The sequence below is a fragment of the Populus trichocarpa genome, chromosome 10, assembly GCF_000002775.5.
Source record: "Populus trichocarpa isolate Nisqually-1 chromosome 10, P.trichocarpa_v4.1, whole genome shotgun sequence".
Lineage (NCBI taxonomy): Eukaryota > Viridiplantae > Streptophyta > Magnoliopsida > Malpighiales > Salicaceae > Populus > Populus trichocarpa.
The window spans coordinates 2589964-2615649 of NC_037294.2; the positions used below are offsets into that span (position 1 = coordinate 2589964).

General features: G+C 35.3%; 1 protein-coding gene across 2 annotated transcripts in view; it reads right to left on the reverse strand.

Annotated features, from left to right (window-relative positions):
- The window catches only part of LOC7497957 (G-type lectin S-receptor-like serine/threonine-protein kinase At4g27290), a 91958-nt gene that overhangs the window by 31579 nt on the left and 34693 nt on the right, over positions 1-25686 (reverse strand). Inside the window, exons 2-8 of one of the 2 annotated variants that reach the window (XM_024611044.2) lie at positions 17532-18835; positions 17200-17340; positions 16801-16958; positions 16352-16562; positions 15848-16085; positions 15617-15767; positions 15031-15467 (exon numbers count right to left, since the gene is read on the reverse strand). In XM_024611044.2, the coding sequence (XP_024466812.1) occupies positions 15162-15467; positions 15617-15767; positions 15848-16085; positions 16352-16562; positions 16801-16958; positions 17200-17340; positions 17532-18798 (2472 nt within the window). In that variant the 5' untranslated portion in view covers positions 18799-18835 and the 3' untranslated portion in view covers positions 15031-15161. Of the gene's footprint in view, positions 1-15030; positions 15468-15616; positions 15768-15847; positions 16086-16351; positions 16563-16800; positions 16959-17199; positions 17341-17531; positions 18836-25686 lie in introns of those variants that run through there. The other variant, XM_052456585.1, reaches the window with a different exon arrangement.

Genomic DNA, 25686 nt, shown 5'->3' on the forward strand with positions numbered 1-25686 from the left:
TAGTTTAAATACTTCACTTGTACAGCCTAATTGTTCACATTGAAAATTAAAAACAAAAACTAAATATTTATTTGCAAAACACTATGTTAGCTCAGCTTATTTTTTTTTCTTTAGCTATGATATTTCAATTAAATAACCCCTTCTAATTTTTCATAATAATCAGCTTTAAAATCATTAAAAATTGATCCCTTAACACAAGTTCTACTATTATAGGTCTTTCTACCCTGACCATACTCTTCAGTATGAAGGACATATTCATTGATGAAATATCTGTTGTAGCACTTGACCTTTCTTTCAAGACCCAAACAAAGTATATTCAAACTATCATTAACATTCCCTCTCAATTAATAAACTAGTTACATGATTACAATGATTAACAATTAAAGAGAAATGTTTAATGAAATTATGTATTAATAGAAACATTCCCTTCCACATGGAAAATTTTTCATCTTTTAATTGAAAATTTTGAGATTCAGTTATATGTAAATTTTGAAATACTAAAAATTAATAATATGGCTTATGATGAATTTTTCAATTTATCAGTAATTATGGACATGTCCCAAAAATCACTCCTGCGGTCCTCAAGAGTTTCTTTGCCTGGACGGTCGATCACTCCATCTCAAGAATGACTGTTATTAGAGCCACCAACACTTCAATTGAAGAATAACTTCTCCAAGACATCTTTCGAAAGTTTTTTATTTAACATTTCTCTTCAACTATTCTGACAAGGTAAAGATCCTGTGCTACATCTATTTTCCAAAGAGAGAGAAGTCCTAGTAAATCATTATAGAGTTATTATAAGAATTTTTGAACAAATAAAATTAATGATTATAATATCTGATTTCTAAAACTATTTTGGACAAAATAAAAATAACTTAAAGAAAATATTCTCTTAAACTAAATGGAAACAAATAAAAATAATTAATCAAACCAATTATTTTTCTGATCTAAAAACAAAATAAACCTCGTAACAAGATACCCTAAAATCACTTTAAAAAAATAAAATTTATCAAATAAACAATAAACGGATTCAGATCTATTTTTTTCAGTATGTTTAGAGAGAGATACTATATATCTTCATTGAACTTTTTTTGAGAAGAGAAATCATCATAACAAAGTTCATCTTTTTTTAGTTTTTATAACGTGGTCAATTGATAACTTTTTTTTTCAAATTTAAAAATTGAAAAATTAACAAAATAATTTTTTGAACCAAAATAAAAATTCTAAAAATATGTGTACATGTTTTATGTTTTATATTGTGATTCTCTATCATTTAATTTTTTGTTTCTAGTACAAAAAAATAACAAAAAAAAAAAAAAGGTGAGAGGAGCTTTGTCATTAAACAGGAAAGCACTTTTCATCACTTTTAGTATAGAGTTAATGGGTGTCATAATATATATTTTATATGATACTTATACAAATACTATTTAAATTAAAAAAAACACATATAAACTCTAGATTATAAAAAAGTTCATAAAAGACATTTTGAACGAATCAAATAATAAATATGAACAAGTTAATTACATTCAATTGATCAACGATGGAAATACGGATACAAATATTTTTTAGTATAAATTATTGATTTAAATAAAAGAATGCACCGTTATTAATTTGAAATGCAAACCTTAAATTAAGACTTATTTTATTTATTTTCAAACATGGATTTATTTTCATCTACTTCATTAATGTGGCTTATTTTATGTGGTGCATAATTTATATATTATTTAATTTTTAAGACATTTTTTTGGTTTCATATTAATTATATTTTGATGGTGTGAATACGTCCTGTTTTTCTGCTGCTTCTTTTTCCAAACATACAAGACCAAGCATAGGCCAACGAACAGAATCCCAGTAGAAAACACTGAGCCACCGTTATCTATAACATGGTACAGAAAAACTGGACCACTATATATTAATCATGGATATAAATTCATTATACTATAAATTACATTATAGATAATACTATAGCACTTAAAAGGTATTGTCTTTTATGTTTTTAGTTAAAAAATACTATTAGATATGGCTGTCCAACAGGACCCAATAGCAATGAGTCCTATTGCTAGCAGGACATAATACTTTTAATTTTTTTCTCTTATTTAATTTTTTTTCATAAGATAAAGAGAAAACAATTATGGGAATTACCCAATAGCAATGAGTCATATTGCTAGCAGGACCTAATACTTTTAATTTTTTTCTTTTATTTAATTTTTTTTCATAAGATAAAGAGAAAACAATTATGGGAATTTTTTATATTGCAGAAAAGTTGGGTGATAATATTTTTTTCATTTGAGATTGAGTTGAATTTTCTTATTAAAACATGTTTATTTTGGCATTTCAAAAATACTTTAAAATTTTGAAATTTTTTTATTCTTTACTTTAATTCAAATTAATATTTTTAGAAGTTTTTTATTATTTTGATGTGATAATATAAAAAAATAATTTTTAAAAAATATCTCAATAAATATTTTAAAGAATAATCATTATATAATAATATAATAACTAGTATAGTGGTCCACGCTCCGTAGCGGGTTAATAACAAAAAAAATTTCAAATGTAAAAATGTTTGAGTTGGGTTAAAAGTAAAAAAATGTATTTGCAACATCACTATCTTCAAATAAAATATTTTCTATAATAGTACCATGAATAGTGCATAGTAGATTAGCGCCTAATACACTAGCAACTAATTTATTTTCCTTTATTTATTTTTTTGAGATATTTCTAATTTTATGTTTTTCCCACTTTCAATTTTTTTCTCTTATTTAATTTTTTTAATTAAAATTAATATTTTTGTATTATTTTGATGTGATTGAAAGTAGTGAAAGTCCTAAAATTATACATTTGGATGATAATGGTAGTAATAGGTGATAATAATAGTAGGAGATGGTAGCAATAGAATGGATGCTGATTTATCAATTAAAAAAATGATCAATAAAAAATAAAAACGAAAAGATAAACTATGTTAAATAGTTTTAAGCAACATAACAAGTAACATTCAGTAAAATATTTAATTATTTTTTTAAAATATTAATTAACATAGTTTTTACCACCACTTTTACTATACTATAATATACTTTAAAACATGTGGAAGAAACACTATATATATTTATTGTGGATATAAACTTATTATACTGTAAATTACATTATAGATGATACTATAGCACTTGGAAGACATTGTTCTTTCTATTTTTAGTGTAAATCCCGAGATAATCAAGGCTGGATTAAATTAAAGAAAATAAACTAAATTAAAAAGAAGTGGGGGCAAAACGAATACATTTAAAGAAAATAGGGTCTAAATGCAAATAAGAATAATTATAGAGCATAAATACTACTCTTCTTACCAAAAACAGATCTGTAACTATCGTGAAGAAAGAAGAGAGGGAGTTTTGGTATCTATTTTTACAGATCAAGAGAGAAATACCAAATTTCAAGAACCCATCCAAGATTTAGGGTTATAGGTAAAAAAATAAACACTGGTAGGCAAGGGATTAACAAGAAAAAAAATTGAACAAGAAGAGAAGAGGGGAGGGTCGGCTGGCATTAGAAAGAAAAGGAGGGATCGAGACCTTGATTCGTATCGGGTAAGATATTCTGAACATGGTCTTATGAGTTGTTTTAAAGTTGATTATGAATTGATGTCTGGATGTTAAATTATAGATTTGAGTTCTATAACTCCAGATATAGTTAAAAATCTGAGGAGAGGTCAGACAGTAACAGTTCAAAAACAGACAGTAACAGTGCAAGTGTTTGTTGATGAGCGATTTTGACTATCCTAGAGGTAGAACTGGGTTCTCCTCAAAACATAGAACTTGTAGCCTCATGTCTTACCTCTCCAACGACATAAATTTCACTTGAATCGGAGTTCTATAACTCCAGATATAGTTAAAAATCTGAGGAGAGGTCAGACAGTAACAGTTCAAAAACGGACAGTAACAGTCCAAGTGTTTGTTGATGAGCGATTTTGACTATCTTAGAGGCAGAACTGGGTTCTCCTCAAATCATAGAACTTGTAGCCTCATGTCTTATCTTTCCAACGACATAAATTTTGCTTGAATCGGAGTTCTATAACTCCAGATATAGTTAAAAATCTGAGGAGAGGTCAGACAGTAACAGTTCAAAAACGAGGCAGTAACAGTTGGACAGTGACAGTCCAAATATAAAGAAAGGAATGATAACTGGGATTGGACAAAGAACGACAGTAATAATGAGTGAAATGAGAAAAACATAAAGTACTAAGAAATAACTGAAAGAAAGACTTATTGGTTGTTGATATGGTTATTATAAAACATATCCTTGAGTGAGGAACATTTATGAGATAAACCTTTGATTTGCAGGAGGGACCACAGGCGTGGTGCAACAGCAGTAGCAGGGGAGCACGAGTAGAGCTTCTATTGCAGGTAGGTGAATCTCACATTTACCTTCTATGTAAATTCCATGTTTTAATATATATTACTGATGTGAAATGTGAATTATCGAATGTATGTGTACCCAAGGGGAAAGGTTGTTGTGTGAATTGCTAAGTGATGAAATTATCACTAACAAATGAAATATGAGAAGTGTGATTTGAGGCGTAAACTAGCATACATTTAGTGTATGTTAGGATCCCGGATAAGGGGATCGCCATGGTTGGACTAGCATACATTCAGTGTATGTTAGGATCCCAGGTAAGGGGATCGCCATGTTTCGGGCTAGCATACATTCAGTGCATGTTAGGATCCCGGGTAAGGGGATCGCCATGTTTCGGGCTAGCATACATTCAGTGCATGTTAGGATCCCGGGTAAGGGGATCGCCATGTTTCGGCTAGCATACATTCAGTGTATGTTAGGATCCCGGGTAAGGGGATTGTCATGTTTCGGCTAGCATACATTCAGTGTATGTTAGGACCCTAGGTAAGGGGATCACCATGTTTTGGCTAGCAAACATTCAGTGTATGTTAGGATTCCGGGTAAGGGGATCACCCTACATCGACTCATGTGGGATGATGATGATGATGATGATGATACCAGTGAAAGGGGTATCGGAAATGGGTTACACGAAGATAAACATGTTTGATCTTATAAAGTCTGGAATGGAGGTTAATAGTGAAAGAGGGAACGATTATTAATAGTTTGAATAAGGAAGAGATTCTAATGAAAACCAGAAAGGAGAAGGGAACAAAATATGAATGCATGTTACCCTTTTAAAATTTCTTGATTTCATGTTGTTATTTCTTTTTATGTGATAGTCACCTTTCAATAATATGTATTTTGTTTCAGGAACATTACATGCACGATAGGAGTAGATCCTAGCTTATGTTTCCCTTCTTGTAATTTAGGTTATAGGGGGTATACCCTTATATTTTGTAAACATGAAAATGTTTGTATAACTTAATTTGTATAATTAATGTTTAAACTTGATTGAATGAACTTAATCTCTGTAGTTCATGTAACCATCTTTCATGTATAAGTATTTACTTTTATTTTCATCCATAATGATATTGTGTTATATAATGCATATCATGAATATCGTGGGTAATAGGTGTGAGAATATTGTGGAAATTGAAACCCAAGACGATTGGGTCGGGATTAAATTATGAAATGCGAGTTATTATAAATGTAAACAGGCTGCATATCAATAACTTGGGACCTCCCGGTATAGGGGGGACTCCGTCGAAATTTCGGTAAATTTTAATATGAAAACCATGAATATATATATATATATATATATATATATAAAATTTTCTCTGTTTTCGGTTGATATAAGAGTGTTGTCTTTTTATCTCCAAGTCGGGGGTGTTACAGTTGGTATCAGAGCCCAGGTTGCTCTTCTGGGGATAGTAATGATTATATGGTTTTGAAATGTGTTTCAGGATGGTGAGAACAAGGCAAGGAGCCAGGACTGATCCATCCCCAGTTCGGGGAAATGACCAGAGTTTTCGAAATGAAAGTGATCCAGACTGGGATCCCTTGGCAGACACCTCCTCTCATATACCTGCAACGTCAGTGTACTCTGAAGCTGGCGAGTCAGTGAGACTTCGAGATGATTCGTTGTCCCGTCAGGCAGATGTGTCCATGCCCGAGGTATCAGACAGACGGGGGGAAGATAATATACCCCCACCAGTGGAACCGGTAGCTGGATCAAATCCATTTTCAGATCCTGCTTTTATGGAACATATAGTCAGAGTTGTAGCAGCAGGAATGGTAGCGGGAGCCTCGGGTACAACTCCTAGAACAGGGGGAGTAGTCACTATAGTGCATTGGGTGAAGGGAATGAGAGAGATGGGTTGTATGACTTATGGTGGTGAAGAGGATGCTGAAGTTGCTGGACATTGGCTGAGGAAAGTGGAGAGAGTTATAAATCAGATGCAGGTGCCAGAGGAGCTACGAGTGGATTGCGTGACTCAGCTATTGGTTGATAGTGCCCACTCTTGGTAGGAGACCATTAGAGAGAGGAGATCAGGGGAGGTATTGCGATAGAGGGACTTTCATGAAGAGTTTGAGGAGAGGTACTATTCCTGGAAACATAGGAGGGAGAAAGAACAGGAGTTCTTGGATTTGAGGCAGGGAGATTTGACAGTTCTAGAGTATAAGAGGAGATTTCAGGACTTAGCAGCTTTTGCCTCCACCTACCTTCCCACAGAGCGCCACAGGGTGGAGAGGTTCCGTGATGGACTGAGGCGGGAACTGAGAATGATATTGATAGCCATGCAGTTTTAGTCTGTGCTGGAATTGGTACGGGCAGCTCAGGGTATGGAGAGGGTAATAAGGGATACCCCAAAACCAGGGGTCGAGCAGAGTCAGGTAATTGGAGCTAAAAGGAGAGATTTTGAGTTTTTAACTGGGAGACCTCCTCTCCCAAAGAAAGAGAAGAGTGGGCAATCATCAAGTCAGTTCCAGAAAAGGGGTGGGAGTTTCATCCCAGGAGGGAGCTCGGGAGGATCTAGACGGGTCAGTGGAAGAGGAGCTTGGGGAGGACAGTCTAGACAGGGAGTCAAAACTGTTGGAGGGTCTACAGAGCAAAAGGGACCAGTATATCCATTTTGTCAGAGGTGTGAGCATCGACACCTTGGAGATTGCTCTGCGATGCTGGGGAGATGTTATATTTGTAGAGGTGAGGGGCATCGATGGAAAGAGTGCCCGCATGTAGGAAGAGGTTGTTACTATTGTAGGGACACGAGTCACAGGAAGAAGGATTGTCCTTGTAGAACTACCGAGGGAGCCTATGGTCAGAGGATTGAGGTTCAGAGCCAGCAGCAATCAGTGACAGTCAATCATCCTATCAGGCCTACCCAGTCAGGGACGAGTGCTACTCGTGGGAGGCCCAGAAATCAGGAGGGGAGGACTTAGGGTCGGGTATATCATATGACCTATGAGGATGTGGGAGTTGTACCAGATGTGGTGGCAGGTACCTTACAGTTAGATATAATGCACATTTATGCTTTAATTGACCCTGGAGCTAGTCATTCCTTTGTATCTTATAGAATTGTGAATGACTTGCATATGTTTTCTAGTAACTTGGGTGTAGGAGTGACAGTTAGTACATCTCTAAGGGAGAATATACATATTGATGATATTTATAGAGGGGTAAAACTATATATTGGGGGGGTTAGAACTGAGGGTAGATCTTATGCCGTTAGAGCTATATGATTTTGATATAATTCTGGGTATGGATTGGCTAAGTAAACATAAGGCACAAGTAGATTGTTTCACCAAGACGGTGACAATCCAAGGAATAGGTGATAAAAGAGTAGTGTTTAAAGGGGAAAGAAAAATAATTCCAAGTTGTGTAATCTTAGTCTTGGTGGCTAGAAAATTACTGAGGAAGGGTTGTTCTGCTTGGTTAGCCCATGTAAGAGAACTGGAAAAGGGAAGCATAGATTTGACTAGTATTCCTGTTGTAAGAGAGTTTCGTGATGTATTCCCAGAAGAGTTGTCGGGATTACCTCCAGTTAGAGAAATTGAAGTTTCCATAGAAACTATTCTGGAGTTTCTCCTATAGCCCAGTCTCCTTATAGGATGGCACCTATGGAATTGGCGGAACTGAAGGTCCAGCTTCAGGAATTGTTGGATAAAGGCTTCATCCGGCCTAGTAACTCGCCTTGGGGAGCTCCGGTATTGTTTGTAAAGAAGAAGGATGGCACCCTTCATCTGTGCATCGATTATCGTCAATTGAATAAAGTGACGGCGAAGAACAGGTACCCACTTCCACGAATAGATGACTTGTTTGATCAGTTGAAGGGTGCTAGGGTGTTCTCTAAGATAGATCTGAGATCTGGATACCATCAGTTGAATTTTCTTATTAAAACATGTTTGTTTTTTCTTTTCAAAAATGTTTTAAATTTTTTTTATGGTTTTTTTTAATTCAAATTAATAGTTTTTTGATATTTTTGTATTATTTTAATGTGATTAGAAGTGGCATAAGGCCCCCAAGACATAAGAAAATTGGGCCTCATCGCCCAACTAAGCCGCAAAAACACTTGGGTTCGGCCTCTCAGAGGATCCAATAGCATTGGGTTATATCGATATCCAAGGATATTTGATCTAGCTTCACAACAAGACATAAAAAAATTGGGCCTAACTTCACGATCAGATCCAAGAACATGAGATTTAGCTACACGGCCAAACTTAAGGACATGGGGTGTGGATCCATGGGCAGCCCTAAGAAAATTGGGTCCAGTTCCACAGCTAGACCTAATACTATTGGGTTTATTTTTTTCTTTTAAGATATTTCTAATTTTTGTTTTTTGTTTTTTATTCTAACGATAAAGAGGGAATAAATTGATGGGATTTGTTTTTATATTATACAAAAGTTGGGTGATGATATTTTGTTTATTTAAGGTTGGGTTGAATTTTCTTATTAAAGCATGTTTGTTCTATATTGTTCTAAATCTTTGATTAATTGTTATATTTAGAGGGAGATACCATCTTCATCGAACTTTTCTTGAGAACAAAACTCTTCAAAACAAAGATCATCATTTTTAATTTTTATAATACAGTAAATTGACAACTTTCTTTCTATTTTATCAATGTCTAACAACTTTCTTTTTTCCTTTTCAAAATCAAGAATTGAAAAATTAACAAAATAAAATTTTCAACCAAAATAAAAATTCTAAAAATCTCTGTAGATGTTTTACATTGTGATTCTCTCTTTTAATTTTTTTCCAAATACAATTTGAAATTTTATTTCATAAAATTGGATCGTGAAAGAATTCAATTAAAAAAAATATAGAGATGAAATTTTACAAAATAACACAAAAAAAAAAGGAGAGGAGCTTTATCATATAAATAGTGAAGCAACTTTCATCACTTTTTTTTTTTGATCAAATGTAAGAATTGTATAGATCAAAAAGAAGCTGGAGACCAGCAATACAAAGAAAAGGGAACAAAAGTCCCTTGACCAAATCAAAAGCAAGACAAGCTTGCTGAACAGAAGGCAAAGGGAACAGACTCCCTTGTACAAACTATAAGCAAGGCACGCTTGCTGAATAGAAAAGCTAAGGGAACAGACTCCCTGAACAACCAAAGCAAGACAAGCTTGCAGAAACAGAAAGTAAAGGGAACAGACTCCCTTGTACAACCGAAAATCAAAGGGAACAGGCTCCCTTGAATACAGGAAAATCATCCTAGCAGACAAGCAGCTGCATAGGAACCCAAAAACCAGCAGCATTAAAGAGGAGTATCTACTTCCATCTCAGCAGACCATAATAGGGAGAACCTCCAATATGATCCAACCAGAAATGGCCACCACACAGTGTAGCAGTGGAGATAAACTGAAGCAACAAGTCGGCCATCCTATGAAGCAAACCCACTGCTCAGTACAGCAACATGCAAGAGGACCATATCTTTGGGGAGGGAACCTCACCCTAATGGATTCCTACCAAGCAGGCAAAAGACAGAGCACCAAGCCAGCAGAGAGAAACCGTCATCAGCTTCCACCCGTAGGACGGCCACCAACCAAAACCATTTCAGCAAGAGGCGCAGCAGGAATAGGCCATCAAAGCAGAGACCCAACACGAGGACCAGGGGCCACGCATCAGCAAGCCACACCATCAGCAGCCCAAACAAAGAGGGGAGAGAGCCTCACCCAGGCTGTTGGGATCCATAGCAAGGATAGAGGGAGGCTAGCCGAAACAGAACTTTGCAGCAAACCAGAAGAATCAAGCAGCGAATCATAGCAAGTCAGCTACTGCAGATAGCAGCCACCGGACATCAACTAATGGACGCCAACCAGACCCAAGCTTGCAGTAGCCAAGGAACACACTTTCAAAGGCAGACCAGCAGGGCAGGGCAGAAAAGCCAGGAGCCATGCAAGTCCCATAGCCAACCAGGTATTCACAAACCAGTAGCATCTAGAGACCCAAATGGGACCCCACAACACGCATGGAAACCCATCGAAGGGTGACACTCTGCAATCCAAGCTGCTGACAGCCACAACATACATAGCAGCGGAGCTAGAACGGACTCCACAGTATGGAGTAAACATCACTCTAACCAAACACCATGAGGATAAAGCCTCATGTGTAAGCAGAGGGTACAAAGCCCCAGCAAGCAAAGAGATCCTTTGCATTAACCCAGTAACATCGAGCTACCCAACCAGCAAAAACAGAGGCCTGCAAACCAGCACTGCATCAGCACCCTTGCAAACCATAGCAAACCAAGGACAGAGTCCAGCAAACCAAGCTACAAGAAGCAGCACACAGCCAGCCGCAAGTGGCCCTCCAATAAACCCAAGGTTGCAGTAGCCAAAGAATACTAGCAAGCCAACATTCCAAGGCAGACCAACAGGGAAGGGCAGGAAAGAGCAAGAATAAAGCCCTGCACAAAGCGATTGGGGAGAGAGCCTCACCCAACCAGATCTTTGTATCAGCGATATAAGAGTAGTGAACCATCCGCACATCATCTCCAGTAGGCCAAACCTGCATCACGGTGTTGATTGATACTAGGACCATCTCCATCCAGCATTCTCCACTTAGTAGCAGGCTAAAGAAGGAAAGATCCCCCCATTTCCTTCAAGCAAAACAACATGCTAGTAGAGCTGCAGTAGAGAGCACTACAAATGTAGCCCAAGCATTGGGGAGAGAGCCTCACCCAAACTGATGGAATCCATAGCATCAACAGAAAGAGAACCATGGTGGAAGCATACTCCACAAGAGCCCAAGAAGCGCAGCCAGAACAGACTTGCAAGATAACCAGTATGGAACAAGGGGGCATAGAGTCTGAAATTTAGGGAGAGACCCTCACCCAGCCAGACAGAGCCTCAATTGGCAGAGAAACCTTCACCTAGACAAGTCCCATAACTCACCCACGGCTGAACCAGCTTGACATGCAGACACAAACCATCCACTACCAGCAAGGAAAATTCAGGCCAATCCAACCAGAACCAGCAACTCAGGTTGTGAACAAGCCAGCAACAAATAGCAGCAAGCAAAGACATTTTCAAACAGAAAAAAACAGGGCCAGGGCAGCATACAAGCAACTACCCGACAGAGAAAGCAACAACAAACAGTCGATAGTCAAACCAGTAGAGACCACCGAGATACCAGTAGCATATCAACAACACATCCAAGAGAAACAGGACATACACATGGCAGAGATAACATAGTGCAAACTATCAAAGAAGCGTGAGGTGGGCAACCCCATGCTATGCCAGGGTAAGTATGCCACAAACCCAGGGAAAAAGTATCACAGAGGAGGGAAGATAGGAGAGAACCTACCATGGCCAGAAGCTCTGTGGAGAAGAAAGCAACCCTGGTGTGGAATCAACAAAGAACGCCATCAATCCATCCACGATGGGGAAACCACGGATGCATCGTCAAAATCCCCAAAATCCCTAGTTTCGGAGTCTGAGCTGAGAGACATAGGCAAGCAAAATGCAGACTTTCCCCATGATCAGCGTAGAGAGGTTTAGTGTTGAAATCCCAGAGAATGGGGAAGACGACAGCCAGACCACCAATTAGGGTTTGGGAATTTGTCGCGTGCTTGCTAGTTCTGCTCAGTAAGAAAGAGAATCCAAAAGCATCCCAACAAAATAGATCCTAGGCTTCAGCAATTGATGCTCGGAAGGGAGAACCAGAATCTTCAATATCACTTTTAGTATAGAGTTAATGGGTGTCATAATATATATTTTATATGATCCTTATAGAAATACTATTTAAATTAAGAAAAAAAATATATAAAATCTTGATTTTTGTTTAAAAAAGAAAAAGTTCATGTGGTCTCTAAGTGTTCTAACTCGATTATTCTCATTATTCTCATTATGAAGCGACTGGTTTTCTTCTTGGGTCATATTTTCTGAAAATGATGAGGATACCCTACAATAAAACATGCTCTAGTTAAGGAATTATCGATACTTTAAGTGCAAAATGATGATAACAAATCTTGATAAAAATGCACTTTTAAGTGCTAATCAATATGGCCGCAATATATTGAGCACCTGACATCTGAGCGGTTCACACAACGTTCACAGTCTGGTGCTGACATCCAGAACAGCAAATTCATGGTTTGGTGACAACGCATACCGGCAGCTCCGTTCTGTTTGCTGCACATGCGAAATGGATGGTAAAATTAATTTAAATGAAATATATCATTAATTAATTTGTTGTTACTTAATTAATTATTTTTCTTACAGGCTTTGTCTCTTGGACGTGAGCCAAGCACAATGGAGTTGTTTATAGAGATGCATATGCAGAGTGAAGACCGCCAAAAAAGGATGCAACAGTTCGTTGACAACCACGCTCAACACTTTGTGGTCTGTTCATTCAACCATTTTATTTCATAAGTTATTATTTTTCTTGAATCGAATATGATGATTTCTTTTTTCATTTTCAGGAGACCTATAATAACCGGTTGAGGGAGAGATATGGGGATGATCCTTCGACCCATCCGGATTTGTGGATGGAGGTAGAATCGTCCAGTGGACCCGATAAAAATCAGGTGTATGGGCTCTCCAATACTACAGCTGAGAACTTGCGGACGATGGCCTGTAATGTTTCAACCGTTGGGAGCTCCCAATCAGTATCGAGCACCTAGTCTGAGGAGTTCATGGCCTTGAAACAACAATATGCTCAACTCTCGGCGGATTATCAACACCTCCACCAAATGATCATGGATATTATATCAAAGATGGGTATTGATACATGTACGCCTCCTTCTTGGCCGTTTCGTCTCGGGAACGACCAGACTCCACCAACTCCTCCTCCTCCTCCCGCTCTGCCATTGTTCTAGCTTAATTTTTTTTTGGAAACACATTAAATGTGTTATGAATGTTTAGATGAATATTATTTAACTTTATTTCTATATTTTTGATGTTTAATACAATTTTATTTGTATAATTGGTTTTTTTACTATTAATTTATATTATTTATTAAAAAAAATTAATTTTTTTTAAAAACACCACAAACGGATTTCTCGATGGACTGTTTCCGTCGGTATTCTATAGAGAGTTGAAAAATAGTTACTGGAAATGCCACAATCACTGACGTCTTCGCAGACGAACAAATTCTGTTGGTATTTGTACCGAGAGTTGATAAATATTTACTGCAAATGCCATAATCACCGATGTCTTCACAGACGAATTCATTCCGTTAGTATTTACTTCATTTGCCATTATCACCGACGGAATATTTCCAGCTGGATTTTTTTTTTCCGTGAATTTTCCATCTGTAAAACTATCAGTGAATTTTTTTTTCCGACAGTCTTAGTGATGAAATGGGGAATTACCGAAAAAAGACATGCCGACGAAGACTTTCCATTAGCGATTCAATCGGTAAAAAATTTACCGATGAAGTCTGAATCTTATACCGACGGATTCGGTTCGTCGGTAAAACTGTGAAATCTTGTATGTTAGATGTACTTATAAACATGGTCCAATAGACACAAATGAATTATACTCAATGTCTTTCTACAAGGAATGAAACTAAGCTCTAGATTAAGAGGAAATCAAAAGGGAATAAAGCTTAATAAACCAAAAGATTTAAGATGAGAAAATATATGAAGAAGAATTTCAAATTTTGCAGAAAAATCTATCCAAATAGTGCAGAAAAACCAACCTAAAAACACTTTTCTTCAATAATTTTTATAGTTAATTTTAGAAACCACAAGCTAATAGAATTCTCTCATTATTTTTAGCTTTGATAACTCTCCATAAAATTTGAATTAAACCTAAATATTTGTAGCTTTAAATTAGATGTCTTTTGAGCTCAAAAAAATGTTCAAATCTACAAAAATCCTTCTAGAAGAAAACTAATCAGTTTTACCATTCATGGATTGGACTAATACTTCTTGAAGGACCAGACCCAAACTCAAATCTAAGTTGGGATAAAATAATGTTTTGGAGCGCAAAAAGTCATTTTACAATAAACCCAAGTTCAGACCTTAGTCAAGCCGAGCTGAGAGTCTATTTTGCTTAAATCCCTCCCTTCTAAAAGCTTGAGAGATATCTAAGTCAAATTTTAACTTTTCAACTTTTTATTATATAAATATCAAAAAAGTTTTGTTTATTTATTATGTAGAATAAAAGTATTTTTAGAGTTTTTTTTTTTGTTTTACCAAAATATAATAATTACATGTATTATTTGAGATCAATTTTTTTTTATATAATTTATTTAAATTAAGTTAATGTTTTAATTTTTTTTTTTTAAAAGCAAGGAGTAAAAGAGGGAGGAGGAGGAAAAACAAAAGAAGCTAAGTTTGAGTCCTCCATTTACGTAGGAAAAAAGGAAACATCGAAGGAGGTAGAATTGTTCTTGAAGATAAAGCTTCTTGCTTTGCCATCCATTTCATTGGCTAGTGAGAGTAAGCTCTCCACAGTAGAGGATTTTTGGTCAGTCGGTTAACGTCAAAGTCAACAGTCATGAAAATAATTATAATTTAAAATATTTGAGTAAAATCATGTATTGTTTAATGAAACTAAATATAATTGATGAGGAAAATTAATTGAAAAAAGCTAAACTTGTTGTTATATATTCTGAAAAACTACTAATAAGACAAACATTTTGTATTTTCCCTTTCAGTGATTGAATTGCCAATAATCTCACTAATCTGTAAACAAAAGGATGAATGATTTCCAAGAAATTAACCTTGCCATGGAAAACATACAGCAGAGTTTTTATGAGCACACGATCACAAACATCAAGACCACGCAAAACAAGCACACAAGATTTCATAAGAATAAAAATACAAGTAATCTATCTTGCCTCTAACACTGAAACTGAGCATACGTTCGCCGAAGGTGGTTTGCTCTGCCTCGATGAATAGCTTGCTTCAACAAGATCCCTTTCAGTGAAGAATCCTGGTTGTTTAGGATGAGGCAATTCATCTTCATTACCCAACATCAAAACCACATATGACATGTTTGGTCTATCTTCTGGATTTTCTTGCACACACAACAGCCCCACATGAATTGAACGTAGCACTTCAGACAAATAGGGTGTTTCAACTTTTGATCCCGCAGCCAGTTCCAGAGGCCTGCCTTGTTTGAACAGTATCCAAGCCTGATAAACAAAACCATGCTGTCAATAACACATTGAAGATTTAAAGTGTTCAGGTCTCATTAAACATGTGCAGGCATCTGGTTTCTGAAAAAAGTACTCAAGAATATATTGAAATTAAAGATAATAAGTAACATAGCTTTGACTCCTACATGCCCAATAAGGTTGAGGTGGTGATCTGGATGACGGAATCCTCTGTTCCTATAGCCACCCACTATCTCTAGCACCAATACTCCAAAGCTGAAGACGTCTGATTTTAGCGAGTAGAGCCCATAATTTGCGTACTCTGGAGATATGTAACCACTGCATGTATTCATAGAATTTTAAGTTCCATTTGCAGACTATGAAGATAAAATGCGTATGATGGAGATGAAGACACTCACTACGTTCCAGCCACTTTATTAGTATTGGCTTCAGTTTCATTTTCTCCAAAACTTCTAGCCAGGCCAAAGTCTGAGATTTTTGGATTCATTTCGTAATCCAACAAAATATTGCTGGTTTTCAGATCTCTGTGGATTATTCTTAGTCTCGAATCTTGGTGAAGATAAAGGAGTCCTCGAGCAATCCCGTTGATGATATTGTAGCGCTTAGGCCAATCTAGTAGCAAGCTTCGAGTTTCATCTGCCCAAGTCAATCCATTACATCTCTTATCAGATTCATAAATGTTGGTGAAGGAACAAGCTTAAGGAAAAAGGAGATGATAAGTTACGATCAGTGAATTTTGAGTTACAATGGAGAACTCTTCCTCTACAAAGCCACCTTCCCAGGGGCTTTGAACGATGCTCAATAGATGGCTAAACAATTGATGTCAAATCCATTTTGGAAGCTCAATATTGCTAAATTTGAAACATTGGAATAGTTTTTTGAAAAGTTTTGTGAGTTCATACCAAAAATATAGAAGTCCAAGCTTTTGTTAGGCAAAAGCTCGTAGACCAACATATTTTCATCTCTTTCAATGCAGCATCCAAGAAGCCTCACTAGATTCCGATGCTGAAGTTTCACGATATGTTTGACTTCATTTTTGAACTCATCAAGTCCTTGTCTTGAATTCTTAGAGAGCCTCTTGACAGCTATTTCTCGTCCATCTGATAATGTTCCCTGTAAATAATTACTCAGCATCATAAGCAAATCATACGTTGTCTGCTGAATTCTTGGAGAATTTCATGCAGCTTGTATCTGTTCAGGAATTCATTCCAATCAGTTATCCTTTTATGCTAAAAAAAGGTTGGTTCTGTAGTTGAACAATTTCAATACCACAGAACTCCATTGGTTCCTGGAGTTTCTGCCATGAAAAGTCAGAAGCTATATTGCACGGCTGTTTATAGATAATTATTACCTTATAAACAGGTCCGAAACCCCCTTGTCCTAGTTTATTGGATACAGAAAAGTTATTTGTTGCACAAGCCAACTCATCCATGTTAAAGAAGGGTAATTCTAGTTCTTCCTTCAAGTCCTTGTTATTTGATCTTCTTTGCAAATTACCTGTCATTTTTCCTGTCAGCATAACTGTTATTATGCTTGTTGAAAAAATAGAAAGAAAGACAAAGGATCTCTATTTGCTGCTAAACTCAAGATTTTTATAGCATCAAACAAAACTGGGCTTTGAACAACTTACAGTCATTATATTACTGAAAATCAAATTTAATTTTTTTATTTATAAAAACTAATCTTGATATCTGATAATCCAGGACTGGTGCGATAGGAATACTTAGATTTTGATGGTGTGAATACGTACTGTTTTTCTGCTGCTTCTTTTTCCAAACATACAAGACCAAGCTTAGGCCAATGAACACGATCCCAGTGGACAACACAGAGCTTACTATGATCCTTTTGTTCACTTTGGATTTGGTATTAACCTTTGCAGAGTCACTGTTATCTATAACATGGTACAGAAAAACTGGTGTTAAAAAGAGGAAATGCCAAATGCCTTCTCTAATCTGAGGATAAATACATGATCTGGAAAGTTTTCATGGTACAGAATCTAGTTTTCTATCTGAATATATTTCGAATTTTAATAATATTAAAAAGAAAAAAAATGACTTCTCTAATCTGGGAATAAATACATACCTAGTTCTGATGCAGCCATCCGTATAAAAATGTCTTGCTCAATTTGAGTGAAAGTTCTCATATCAATCAAATCATTGAACCAAAGCAAGCAACCACTTCCTCCATTCCTGATGTCCAAGTTTCCATACGCAGTACAGCTACAGTTCTTCAAGCATGTGTTCTTGCACTCCTCCAGGTTCATACTCCTGTTGAACCATGATTTTCTTGTCTCCGGCATCTTCAAACCTCTGAGCTTCCGAAACCCATCTCTGGAACAATTTAGTGCAGTCTTTCTAACGCAACCACTTGACCAATCTGTCTTCTTCCAGTCTCTTGGAACTTTTGGTACAAATCCATTCAAGCAATCGCAAACTGGAGAGTGGTCAATGCTACAGATACCATTTGCGCCACAGAGGTTATAACGCTCACAATTATCTGTATTTGCTGTGGAGTAAAGAAACCAGCTTTGGGTTTGCTCCATCCACAGAAGGAGCAGGAAATCACAACTCTGACTTAAGACGACTCTCCAACGCGTTGAGTTATTAACAAGATTTTCTCTGTAAAATATCTCCTTATCATTAAAAACAAATTCAAATGTGTATACTGGATTTGGTTTTAACCGAGGCAAGCCACTGAACCCCAGACCATTCCATGGCCCAGCTCGATACTTCACCTTTGAATCTTCCAACGCTGCATACTCCGGATATCCATCAGGAATAAGGGCGCCTGTAACATTACCACTGGAAGGATCATCTTGTGACTTCCATGATGTCAAGTGCCAGTCCGTGCCAGTTATTATATTCCGTCCTACCTTCATGCCCGGTAATAGTGTGTTAGATGGATAATCAAAACTTTGCCACAAGGAATTTTCCATGTTATTATCACCCTCCTCTTTCACAACAAGGTTTCCTGAATCCAAAAGCTGTGCAACTGGATTCCTAGCAGGTGTTGATGTGTTGGAAGACCAAATGATGCTTCCACTACGATTGAGAAGGACAAGAAGTCCTTGGTTGGTAAGCCTAACAACTCCTGACGAATCGTTAAGTGGAGTTTCTCTGTTGGCAACCCAAACTGCTGTCTGGACAGATATTTTGCCATACCATATCCCCAAGTATCGGTTTCTGGATTTCTCGGGGGTGAAAAATCCTAATTCATAGGTCCCACCAGCTGAAACTATAGTGTCTCCATCTCTAATGAACTGAGCTGTGTTTATGGTGTCAGTAGGTGTGGCTGTTCTTACAATCAGAAATGAAATGAAGCAGAAAACAAGCATGGGGATGCAATCCATTGCTGCTCTCACTTTGTTATATTACAAAATGGCTGGCCTTGCTAGATGTGAAAATATTCGTCTCAAGGAATTGCATATTTTACATCACAATTAGTCCACAGAGAACGCAAGAGTCTGGAAATTATTGCTCTGAAGTGACCCTTGTGTTCCAAAAATGGTTGACACAACTTTAAGACTTAAAACATCAAGCTTAAGGAATCATTTACTTTGAAAATTGAGGCTAGTGGACTCTGAATTACGACCCTATGCTTAAGATCTCTTCTCCATTGCTTGAGTTCGTCGGAATACCAATCTTCTGGTACAGAGAACACCTACCCAATCTTGGAACACCTGATGAATCGTTAAGTAGAGTTTCGCTGTTGGCAACCCAATAGCGAGAGAAGAAGAAAAAGACAAATGAAATTAGAGATTTTATATTTTAATTGAGGCTTTATAGTCCCTCAAAAATAAATTTTTGACACTACACAAAAAATACAACACAAACTTACAAACTTAGATAGTAAAAATAAATTATAAAATCATAAATAAATTTTTTTGACAATACTTGCACTAATTTTTTTTTGAATTTTTATCAATATCTATATCATATTGTCATCTCACATCAAACCTATTATCAAAGGAATTGTTTCTAGATATCATGTATTCAATAATTCAAGAATCAATTTAAATCAGCTTCGTAATCAATTCAAACATGATTATTAGAATCAAATTGTGATCAATACAAACACAATTTAGATATTCTATAAACATATTTTATTTTAGAAACATCATCAATAAATAATCAATAAAATTATAACTATATCAAATTGCATATATCACACTGTAAATATTATATCATTTTAATTTTTTAAAAAAATATTTTTGAAATACAAAAATTCAAAACAATATTAGGTATTATAGATGTTGGTTAAGAATTCAATACATGTGAGAGTTTATATGTGTGTTTTAATGTTTTTTAAAATTTGATTTTTTTATCTTAAATTAAAAAAATATAATATTTTTAAATTATTTTAATATCTTAATATTGAATTTTAAAAATAAAAAATATTTTTTAAAATTATTTTAAAAAAATACTATTACACTTCCACGCACTTTTAAAAGTTAAAGTTGGGCTACTTGTCACTGAATTGAAAGAAGCATCAGTGTCACTGTTGTGGGCTATTGGCTTTTGGTATTGTCATGTCAAAAACTAATCTTGAATGTGACTTTCTGGCAGCATAAAATAGCATAGTTATTAAACCCCGTCTGGGAATTGACCCGGTTAAAGGACCGGGTCCTGGGTTTTATGGGTCAACCCGGGTCAACTCGGGTCAACCCGGATCAACCTGGAAAAATTAAAAAATATATATATTAAAGTTTGAATATTTATATGAAAAAATTAAGAAAAAATCCATGTGAATATAGACTATAAATGTTATAAATAATAAAGTTTAAAAAAATATTTTAATTTTTTTATTTTACATTAAAAAATAATATGTTTTTTTTTAATTAAAAAGAAAAAAAATTTAAAAGCCGCCCCCTATCTCTACCAAAAAAATTTCACAACCCTAAATTTTCCCTATCTCTACCAAAAATAAAAACAAGCCGCCCCCCCGCTTGGGATTTTCTCTCCCAAAACCATAGTTATTAAACTCGGACCGACCCAGTGGCTGGACCGGTCCGGGTTTGTCAAAAGACCGGACGGTGCAACGACCCGGCAAAACCCGGTCGACCCGGCGGGTCAACCCATGACCCGGGCGAGACCCGGGTGACTCTCCATGGCAGATTTAAGATTTTATCTCTGTCTGGATCTGTGGAGGTTGAAAAATTAACAGTGGTTTGGTTGTGAGCGATGACTTAAGCTTCAGATCCGTGTCTTCGAGAAGGAAGAGAGGGCTTTGAAGCGCAGATCTAGCATGAATCAAAAAAGGGAAAAAATCTCAAACAACAAAAAATCAAAAGAAAGAGCATGAGGAAGAGAGGGGAAAGATTTACCTGGAGATTGAAAACTTGTTGATCTCTCTTCACTGTTAGAATTTGAGCCCAAGGCGTAAAAGAGGAGAGGCAGCGAAGAGGAAGGGTGCAGATAACAATATATATATATATTTTGTTTTACAATACTTTACGCTCTCTTCTCAGCATCAAATATTTTCAATCCTTTTTTGTTGAAAACGGGTCTTTTAACTTAATTTTTTTTAAAATAAACATAGTAAAATATTTTTAAAACTTTATTTCGCACTTAGAGTTTTTGTCAAGCGGAGATAAATTTTATTTTATAAAAATTAATTAATAAGTATATTTTATTTATTTTTAAGATTTTTTATTAAATATAAATCTTGAACTATTACTTTCCTGACCTTTAAATTTTGACTGATTTTATTTGGTTCCATGTATTTTTCTCTCGCTCTCAAATATATAAAAAAAAAACCATGTTCACTTCTTTTTTTTTATTCTTTTCAAATTTACTATTACGAGGAAATTGTTTTATTATAAAACATAACCGAATTAGAAGCATATATTTTCTAGTTAAATACCATTAAGAAAATCTCTTTCCTATTTTAATATTTTTTTATGAAATATTAAAACTTTAAATATATTTTTTAAAATTTTTCCGGGTTAATCCGGGTTGACCCGAGTTGACCCGGGTTTACCCCTAAAACCCGAGACCCGGCTCCTTGACCGGGTCAACACCCGGGTCGGGTTTTATAACTATGCCCAAAACCAATAAAGTTTTCCTTTTCACTTGGCAAAGCAATTGCCATAGAGACCCAGCCACACCTCCCTCGTCCCTCTCTCAATCATCCCCCTGCCTTGACCAAAACTAAAGAGCCCCTCCCTTTTTTTCCCAGCCACCTATTGGCCAAACCAAGAGACCCAGCTCTTCAATGGTGATTTGCTTGTTTTTGCATTATTCTTATTTTCTAGTAGCATTAAAGGTCTGAAAATCAAACAGCATAAACCATTCATTTATGTGTTTCTTTTCCAAGACTGGCCTTGCGCATGGCAACAAATTTCTCAGCCAGTTTGTCTCTGTTGGGCCAGCTTCCATGGACGACTGGAGCATTTGCAAACATCAGCTCATTATAGAGAAGATGAAGAAAGAAGAAGAGAAGCCGAATCACAGAAACCACATTTAAAGAAGAACCGGGTCTCGTCCGGGTTCTCCCGGGTCGCCCGGGTCATGGGTCGACCCGTCGGGTCGCCCGGGTTTTGCCAGGTTGTTGCACCTGCCGGTCTTTTAACAAACCCGAACCGGTCCAGCCACCGGGTCGACCGGGTCCCGGGTCGACCCGACGGGCCGGTCCGGGTTTAATAACTATGGAAAATAGGTCTTCTGTAAGATTCTTACTTTTCCTTCGACAAAACTAACCACTAACATAGATCCAATGGTCTGTGCTTGGAGTTGCTTCATGTGGCCAATAATGTTTTGCCTGAACGGTCGCTTGGAAGGATAAATTGGACGGTTAGCATCAAATAAATAGTAAAATGACATATAAACAAGAAATTTCAGGAATACTGTAGTATCTGATTTTACTTGATTTTGATTTTAATCTGATTTTACTAGATTTTATTTATTTTCGAGTTTTTAAAATGGTTTTACACGTTAATTATGTATTAACTCATAAAATTGTACAATTTTACGAGTCAACTCGCGAGTTTAACAACCTTATCTGGAACTCTCCGAGAGATTTAGTCCATCAGTTATTCCAACTATATTACTTAACATGTCCATAATGTAATTGTTTTTCAAAGTGTTATTGCATTCCCTATCTGTCCAACTTCCATATATAGTGAAATTACAACATAAAAATATTATTTTTGTTCATAATAACAAAATCACAACAATAAATGTTTCATCAGTGTTTAACAATTTAATTAGAATTATCTTCTTCTTCATCAATTTTATCATTGTGATGTCTATCATAATTTTCTTTATTAAATTGATGCTCATCAATATCATCATCTTCATCGACTTCTACATGTTTATTGGTTCTCAATATATTATTTAACTAATTAGGACAAAATAAATATAACTTATAGAAAATATTCTCTAAAACTAAATAGAAACAAATAAAAATAATTAATCAAACCAATTATTTTTCTCTAAAAACAAAATAAACCTCGTCACGAGATATCCCAAAATCACTTTAAAAAATAAAATCAATCAAATAAAACAACAAACGGACTCATATTTACTTTTTTTTTAATATGTTTAGAGACATATACTATTTAAATTAAGAAAAACACATATAAACTCTAGATTAAAAAAAAGTTCATAAAAGACATATTGTACGAATTAAATAACAAATATGAACAAGTTAATTACATTTAATTGATCAACGATGGAGATACGGATACAATTATTTTTTAGAAAAAGAAGATAATGATTGAGAACATTTTAGATTTCATAAGTATAAATTATTGATTTAAATAAAAGAATTTTGTTATTAATTTGAAATGCAAACCTTCAATTATGACTTATTTTATTTATTTTCAAACATGGATTTATTTTCATCTACTTCATTGTGGTTTATTTTATGTGGTGCATAATTTATATATTATTTAATTTTTCACTTTCAAAATTTATAGGACACATTTTTGGTTTCATATTAATTGAATATAGTGGCTCTGCTAAAAATTAGTGTATTAATTGTAGTTAATTTCGATAATTAATTTCACAATGTACATGTGTGTATAAATTATCCTTTAATTTGTAACAAAGTAATTAGTATTTGTATTGTAGAAACCTAATAAAAATGAACAATCATATTTCAAAAGCATATTATTTTCTTATTATCGAGACTAAAATATCCATTACCACGAATTGTAAAATAATTATAAAATTAATGTGCCTTATATTCTTCAAGTATTTTCCTAGTTGCTAAAATACTCTTTAAGTTAATATAACAGTAGAATGACACTCTTTAACAACGTTCCAAAAATGATAATTGTTCCACAATTCATGATAATTTCAAAAATTACATAAATTAATAAAATTTTTAAAATCTTATATTAAATTACGTGCTATAATATATTTTTAACGTGATTTAAATCAAATAACATATAAATCCTTAATTAAAAAAAGAAAAACTAATTATGAACTTAAAATTTGATGTTTTATTAATAAAATAGATCGAGAATTACATACACCAATAAAAATAAAAAACAATTAGTTAATGTTAACTAAATACTAAGTCATAAAGCTGAGAAACATATGCAGAGTAAGGATTCCACATTAATATGGAGTCCATACCACACATGGAAACTATATTGTTGCCCATTAAATATTCTTGCAAGACTAGAAAATTTCCAAAACCAGTTGCCACATCCTTGTAGGAAAAAAATCCTAGCCAAATAGGAAGTCCATAAGTCAAAAAGTAAATAACAAAATTCATACAACCTATGTTGACCAGTATTGCGATGTCTTCCCGAACTCCGATTGACCTGAAATTTTAACCCAAAGTAGAAAAACATGTCAGGAGACTTCACGTAAAATTTAAGCCCAATCCAACAGTTGGATGAGAATTATGATTGTTGTCGTGAAACTGGACAGTTGCGCATTTTACATCAAAATCCGAATCTGATTGTTTTTTTGTTGCTCGGATTGTATCACTTTGTATTAATTTCAACCAAACTATGGTGGGGGATATTCTTGTATTCCTCTATCAGTGGTATCATACCAATAATATTTAAATAAAAAGACTTTATTAACTATGATATTTCAGTTAAATAACTTCTTCTAACTTTTCATAATAATTTGCTTCAAACTCATTAGAGGTTCTTGCTAATCAATCACAATTATAGAAAAGACTTTCTTATAGGTAAAGTTGAAAGGGATGTTACACCATCGGTACCATTAGGTGAAGAATTGTATGATGTAGTCTCACAATACAAGGGTATTGTATTTGGTTTTCAATCTGGTAAGCAGAAGTTTCATGGTTTTGGTGTAACCATCAATTGGGTTAAGCAAAGTATTTTTTTGGGAGCTTTCTCATTGGAATAATAATGTCCTCCTCCATAATCTGGATGTCATGTAAATCAAAAAGAACATGTTTGAAAATATTTTTATCATGGTGATGCATATGAAAGGAAAGACAAATAATAACATGATTGCTAGAATAGATATACATTTGTTATGTCACTGTAAAAGTATAATTAACACTACAAGAAATTCGCTTAATACCAATTGAATTGCCGATGGAATAATTCTGTCGGTAATTTGGGGTCGCCATTACCGACAGACTTTACTCCGTCCGTAATTTCGTCGGTAAATACCGACGGCACACATCCGTCGGTATTTACCGATGAAATTACGGACGGAATGTTGAGAATTTAAAAAAAGAGGGTGGTTCGCTGATGTGGAGGTTATTGCAGGTATTTTTACTGATGGAATCACCGAGGGATTCAAAACATCATCTCCATACGGTGACGTGACCGAATCACCGATGGAAGCACCGAGGGATTCAAAACGTCAGCTCCGTACGGTGGCGTGACCTATTCACCGATGCAAAGGCCGACGAAATCACCGACGGATTCAAAATGGCTGCACCATATGGTGACGTGTCCTGTTTACCGACAGATTAGCCGACGGAATCACAGAGGGCATATTCCGTCGGTGAATCCGTCGGTAAAAGTTAATATATCCCCTCACACTCGACCCTATCCTCCCCTATTTCTCCTTCTTCTTCCTCATCTCAACTCTCTCTAACTGCAAACAACCAGCGCCCCCCCAAAAAAAATCTCCCTCTTCTCAGCACAACAAGTCATATATCTTGAAGTCTTCTTGTCACAGCATCCGTGTTCTGATTTACCGACGGATTTTTATCACTTTTTGTAAGTAATTCTATCTTTTTAAATTTTAACATTTAAATATCATGGTTTGTAGTATATGTATTTTTTTAGTAGATG